The sequence below is a fragment of the Lactuca virosa genome, chromosome 8, assembly GCF_052849685.1.
Source record: "Lactuca virosa cultivar CGN04683 chromosome 8, Lactuca_virosa_CGN04683_v6, whole genome shotgun sequence".
Classification (NCBI taxonomy): Eukaryota; Viridiplantae; Streptophyta; class Magnoliopsida; order Asterales; family Asteraceae; genus Lactuca; species Lactuca virosa.
In genome coordinates, this window is record NC_136433.1 from 344,429,817 (window position 1) to 344,437,038 (window position 7,222).

At 27.4% G+C, this 7,222-nt stretch overlaps 1 protein-coding gene across 1 annotated transcript; it reads right to left on the reverse strand.

Annotated features, from left to right (window-relative positions):
- Window positions 1-709: 709 nt before the first annotated feature.
- LOC145131856 (protein neprosin-like) lies at window positions 710-7,018 on the reverse strand. Its single transcript, XM_079066501.1, has 8 exons — window positions 6,898-7,018; window positions 5,565-5,650; window positions 5,365-5,451; window positions 3,087-3,296; window positions 2,492-2,656; window positions 2,286-2,339; window positions 1,298-1,441; window positions 710-1,102 (listed from the first exon to the last, which is right to left on the reverse strand). The coding sequence occupies exons 1-8, from the start codon at window positions 7,016-7,018 to the stop codon at window positions 710-712; spliced, it is 1,260 nt and encodes a 419-aa protein (XP_078922627.1).
- Window positions 7,019-7,222: the final 204 nt, after the last annotated feature.

Below are 7,222 nucleotides of genomic sequence, written 5' to 3' on the forward strand. Positions count from 1 at the left end.
GGTACAAGATCGAACAAAAATGCGTTGGATGTATGCTTGAGCATTGAAAAGGAATGACGATTTTAGAGGCGAAAGGCCAAAGAATCCATGGTTTCCCGGTAGTACCCTACTTCGCCCAAGTTGTTTCGGAACTGAAAAAAGCGGTTTAGATGTGGAATTAAATTAGAGAAGGTGTGGTTTGTTTTAAAGTTACAATATGTATTTTTATTGGTAAAAGTTTTGTTTATTAAAAAAAAGTTTGACTAGTCAATGGTCAAGGTAGAGAGAATGCATGGGTTCTCCAACCCGACATGCTACCGTCCAATTGTGTCTACTTTTTCTTAGAACCGACATCTAGGCGTCATCGGGGGTACTGCCGGCCTCCTCCTCCTGCCCGGAGATGACATTGTCCACCCTTATAAGCGGCAAAGAAATCACATTTTTATTACTTTATTATATAAATAAAAAAATTAAAATATAATACTTAAATTGATGAAAAAAAAAGTATAATATTTTGTTGTTTCCTGCTATTTTTCTTTAAGTATGTATTATTACAATATTTCCATACATATATAATATTTTGTTATTTCTTGCGATTTTCCATTCGGAATATATTATTAATATATTTTGATATGAAAAATCAACAAAGGAACCAAACATATTAAACGTAAACACAAAAAATATATATTCTATGTTTAACCAGGAAATTCATAAAACGTAACATTTTCTCTTAGGTGCAATGTGGATTATTTCCAGGCCCTCCAAAAAATATATAATAACCCCAAACACTATCAAACCCATTTTTAACATCATAACAATTTGGTTTTTCTGTTAACAAATTCACATCTCCAACTGGTTTTAACACATTGTTTTCATCAACAATTTCCATGTTCCTAACAAATGAAGCTTTTCCAAACCCTTCAGCTGCAAAGTGGCCACTCCCCATTATGGTTGATGTGGGTTGTTGACCTGGGCTTTGAGCATTATACACCTCTCCACCATATTCAATCGTTGTTGCATGTTTACTAAAGTCAGGGAATAGGGCTACTGGCCAATATCCAACTACAATCTTCCCCACCCTCAACCACCAGTTCCCGTGTCTTGGATCCTGCAAAAGTCCATATAAAATAGTTTAAAAAATATAGTATTATTCCATTAAAATAATAAAAAATATGTTGCATTGGCAAAGTCATGCAAGTATATATGTTGCAGTTTTTGCAAATTAAAATACAACAATTTTAGTAGAACATCATTGAAAAAATTGGTGAGGTTTCTTTTATGATTATTTCCTCGCAATCTTGATAGATTAAAGATTTACCTTCCAGATTAGTACGTTGATATCGTACTGTGCACCATTATACGTTGATACTGGATCAAGAGTAGCTCCAAGACAAATCTCATGAGTCGTTTGTACAAACCCCGAACACAATAAATTGTAGCATCCAGATCGATACCCGTCGTTCTGTAATATTAATTTTTGAGCTCAAACTATCATCATTAATATCTTAAAAGCATACCCAATTAAGATCACTATCAATGTCGAAGGTATGTAACATAAAATAATATATAGTAGTACATTATAAGTACCCCAAAATTATCTTCCACCACCCTTATTAAGATTAAATGGAAAAAAATGTTGTCTTCCTTTTTTAGACAATCCTTAAATGAAAACTTTTGCGTTGACAAAGAATATGTTAATTACATCCATAATATATTGAACTTATTAAAATTAAATAAAATTAAATAAAACATCTTTATAACCAAGAGGCCCTAGGCCAAGTGGTATGGTGAGATGTCCTCCCTCCATAAGATTGAGGATTTAAATCACGCATGAGACATATGTGATTTTAGGGGTAGATTAGAGTGTGTGTGGTTTTTCTTAAAAAAAAGCATATTTACAGAATATAACTTATGACATTAATTTTTTTTGAAGCGACAAACGATTCAGCGGAAGACTCACCAAAATATATTTTTTTTGTGACATGATTTCTTTTTTTCTTACTGAATGGTTGAATGGTCATTGAATTCCATATAAATTGAATGTAAACATAACATTTGATAATGATAATTTGATAATGATAGAGTTCAATCCATTGAATGTCAATTAGACATATCATCTCATTCAATAATTTCATTGAACTTTTCATTGTGAATACTCTAATAAATAAACATTTGATAATGATAATTTGATAATGATAGAGTTCAATCCATTGAATGTCAATTAGACATATCATCTCATTCAATAATTTCATTGAACTTTTCATTGTGAATACTCTAATAAATAAACATGATACTTAGTAACTTACGGTCCAATAAAGAAAAAATCTTGGCAAACTATTTCCGTACATGGCTGGAGCAACCTGCCATTGCAAATAAGAGTAAACTATTAACAATAGAATCCACACACACACATATATATATATATATATATATATATATATATATATATATATATATATTATAATAATAATAATAATAATAATAATAATAATAATAAAATAAACGAATGTACCTGCCAACCAGCTTCAAAAGTGCTCAAGGGATGAGTTGGAACATCCGCAATAACCCAAATTTGTGAAAGGCTAAAATCAAAAGGCCTTGTAACATTTGGAGCCCATACATTTAAAGTTGCCTTTGCTCCATAAAATTCTCCATTAGTTACAAACCCAATTGCATGCTGCAACCTCATGATACCAATAAATATATAGTTTAAATAGATATTCTATTAGACATTATAACTCTTACATGATTGCTATATATAATATTACTTTTGATTTATAGTTTTAATAAATATTTAATTTTGATGATAATAATGGGAATTAAATATCCCAAATACTTACCAGTTTGTTATGGTGATAATAATGGGATTTTATAGATCGTTTTCTTTTATAGGCGGTAAAAGAAAAGGCATCTGTAAAATTAATTCGTGTGAATTGGAGTATGTTTTTTTTTCTTGAAAGGTATGTTTAATATTTAAATTTTCATTAAATATTGTTCTTACACAACGGCAAAAAAATGTTGTTTTTAAATGCACGTGATACTTTTAAGATTTTCTTTCCTAATATTATAATCTTTTGATTTGAAAAAATCAGATATAAATGTTGCACCTCATGGCCATCATCAGAATAATTGAAGTCTTTCCTGCTAATTGTCTTCTTAAATGTGGAAATGGAATCGGATGCCAAGATCTCACTTTCTGTTTGCCTTCTTATTGGAATTGTTCCATGTGAGCATGATTTACCTTTTGAACTCCATAGCTGCTTAACTTCTTTTTCCATTGCCCCTTTCTTATTCCCACTTGGTATCTCTGGTGGATCCTATTCATTCAATTATTTAGAAAAACAAATTAAATTGAAAACATTACCGAATAATAAAATATATTTATATACACATGTAGACACTTGCATATATATATATATATATATATATATATATATATATATATATATATATATATATATATATATATATATATATATATATGGGAAAATGGAATATACATTACAGCTCCACCTCAGCTTAGGTACTAAACCTCTTGAAAATACATTGTTTTACTATATAAAGATTACGGTTAATGGATTCACGATTAATAATTCAAGATGTAAATTCAAGATCGACACAATAGGGTTTAGGGTTTAGGTTTAGGGTTTAGATTTAGGGTTTAGGGTTTAGGGTTTAGGTTTAGGTTTAGGGTTTAGGGTTTAGATTTAGGGTTTAGTGTTTAGGTTTAGGATTTAGGGTTTAGGGTTTAGGGTTTAGGGTTTAGATTTAGGGTTTAGATTTAGGGTTTAGGGTTTAGGGTTTAGGTTTATGGTTTAGTAATGTTCACTTGGGTGAAGTAATAAACGATAATTGAGGAAAGAAAACAAGGATGGTAAAACGATAATGAAAGAAAGAAATGTTGTGGAGGATGATATATTTACCAAGTGAAACCAAACCGGGTATAACTAGCATGCTAAAACGACATATTTTAGAAGTTTAGTACCTAAGCTTAGGTGAGGCTGTAATGTATATTCCCTATCCCCTATATATATATATATATATATATATATATATATATATATATATATATATATATATATATATATATATATATATATATATATATATATATATATATATATATATATATATAAGGAAGGGTTATTTGGAAAACAAAAAACCTTAAAAAAACCCTAAAAATCATAAAAATGCATAAAAAAATACTTAGAGATCACAAAATTTTTTTTTGAATTTTTTTTATAAAAAATCGCAACTTTCTATACAAATTCGTTGAAAATTTTTTTTGAAAAAAAAAAGTTTTTTTTATAAAAAAAAATTGATTTTTTATTTTTTTTCAGCGAATTTTAAGAAAAAGCTACGATTTTTTATAAAAAAATTCAAAATTTTTTTTTGTGATCTCTAAGTATTTTTTTTATGCATTTTTTGATTTTTAGGGTTTTTTGTTCTCTATAGAACCTAAACATATATATATATATATATATATATATATATATATATATATATATATATATATATTATAAAACATATTAGTCATATATCTTGAATTTTAAGAGGTATAAGTTATAAATTTTTTTATACAAATCAAATATGCATAAATAAATCATTAAAACTTGCCAAAAGTTCAAATACTTAAATTAAGAAAGATTATTAAGAAATTTAATTTAGAGGAAAATGAAAATTTTAAAATATTAAATTTATGTATATAAATTAATATATATTTCTTAAAGTAGACAACTTTATTAATTACTTTACATCAAGTGTATAAACATATAATATAAATATAAGGTATAAATATAAATATTTTATTTAAAACTAATAATTTTTTTATTACATAATAACTAATAGTAAAATCAAATAATTACTTTTCTGTAAGAAAATTATTCGCCAAAAAAGTTGTCGCTGCTTTGGGCTGGCACACATCTAATATATATATATATATATATATATATATATATATATATATATATATATATATATATATATATATATATATATATATATATATACACTTATACATGCATGTATGTGTGTGTATATATATGATAGAATTCATGTGACAAACATATTTTGCAAAACATAACATGAGGATGCAATTCTATATTTCGGGTGTCAAGAAATGTAAAATATTGAAAAAACTGAAAAAAATGTATTTATCAATAATGTCATTTTTATTCTATCATAATAACTATTAGAACGAAGATTTTTTTTTAAAGTACAAATGACAAAATTTTTTAATAATTTTTTTTTTTCATTTTTTCTTTGTGTGACCATAAATGTAGTTTCTTTTCTTTCACAAAAATAAGTTTGTCTCAAATGAATCTTGAATCGAATACAATATAAATAAGGGCTTAAGCCTGTTTATAAATAACACATTAAATATACCAATGGCTTTGTTACTTTCAGCATAGGATTATTAAACGCCGGCTGAAAATGGATCAAAACACAATCTATTATATCACCATCTGGGCTCTGAGTTAACAAAAAAACATTCAGGTTAGTTTATACAATGAATATCAATAATAAACACAAATATATGAAATAATTGTTTTTGTAAAGAAAATCAAATAAAATGAAAGAGTTACCTTAATTGTCTTCATAGTAGCTTTTGTCAACTGCTTATTTGGTTGGAAGGTTGTGTTTATGTGTCTAAAATCTTTTAAATCTGTCGCTGGAAAAACCGGAGAAAATAACAAGAAAAACAAAAGAAAAACGGTAAGGATTGGAGTTATATCACGACAATAACTAGACTCCATTATTATTTGTGTTTATATGAATTATGGCACACAAATTTGTGCGCGTTTCCTTCGTTTTTGGTCTTGTGATCAAAACCAAGCAAAACCTAGTTTTAAAACTATCCTTCACAATGCTTCAAATGAAAATCAACAGAATGAATGTATTGGTTTTAGAAAGCTAAAATTTAACAAATACAAATACTACGAGCTTTCTATGGATTTTATATGTTTGTTTGTTGGGTTTGTTCCGAATTTATGATATAGTGGAAGTTGAGAATTAAATATTGGGACTTGAATAAAAATTGAGAAGTAAATATCCGGATTTGGCAATAAATGCCAAGTAATTAATAATATTTTCTTCTTTCGTAAAGAAGTCAATGATGAAAAATTAATCCCATATATGGATTTTTGACCTTAAGAGTGTTTTTTAAATTTTCATTTATCAAAATAACAGTAGTTTATTCAATAAATAAGTATAGTTTTAAAATTTTATATTTTTTTTTTCCAGTAAAGTCTTTATTATTTTGAAAAAAATTATAAAAAATGTACTTTTTTTTAATAAAAAACCCAAGAATTTGGTTAATTCTTTCAGTTTAGACATTTTTTACTTTTTTAGCAATTTTTGACTTTTTTAGCAATATATATATATATATATATATATATATATATATATATATATATATCCTCTTTAATAAATGAAAGTTTTTTGCTACATGTCAATCTCTCATTAGTTTTGACACTTGTACATTAAAAAGGTCATCGATTCGGGGTAGAGGATATCGGTTGTACATTAAAAAATATTTTCTGTTTATACTTTAATTTAATGTTTAATTTTTTTTTAAATCAATCCGTGTAATACACGGGTCTCACACCTAATATATATTAAAGAAAACCTTTGGTTTTCTTAAAATATGCCACGTCATTGGATCGGATTTGTTGGGCCGCTTACTATTGGACTCCTTAATTGTTGTAGTTTCCGTATTCTTTTTGGGCTATGTATTTTTACGGCTCATATTTTTTTCTTCACATTTTCTCTTATTTATTTATTGGAATTCCATATTCATACGTAAAATGTAGAATAAACAGGTGGCAAATCTCACTATCTTGTAAATAATAATATTATATTACAACAAAAGGTACAATGTTGGTCTCTATAGTCTAATAGTTTTTCAATTTCACTAACAAAATGGCAGCCGTCCGTTTATCTTCCAACTATTGGCAGTTGTCAGTTTCACTTCCCAGCCATCACCAGCTGGCGTATCCGATCGCCTCTTCAACCAATACTTCCACCATTCCCTTGCCATGTTTTCGCCACCACTTTATTCACAGTAGAATTTGATAATTGATACCAACGATGTCGCACTCATTTTCTCAATAGACAGTCCTGTTTCTTTCTAGAAAACCCATGGCAAAGGAAGAAGACTAGGAAAGTTGCAGCAAAACATTTTGTTCATCGTTCCTTATAATGGTTGATTATAAATAGTTGGTCATGAATTAAAATCTCTTTC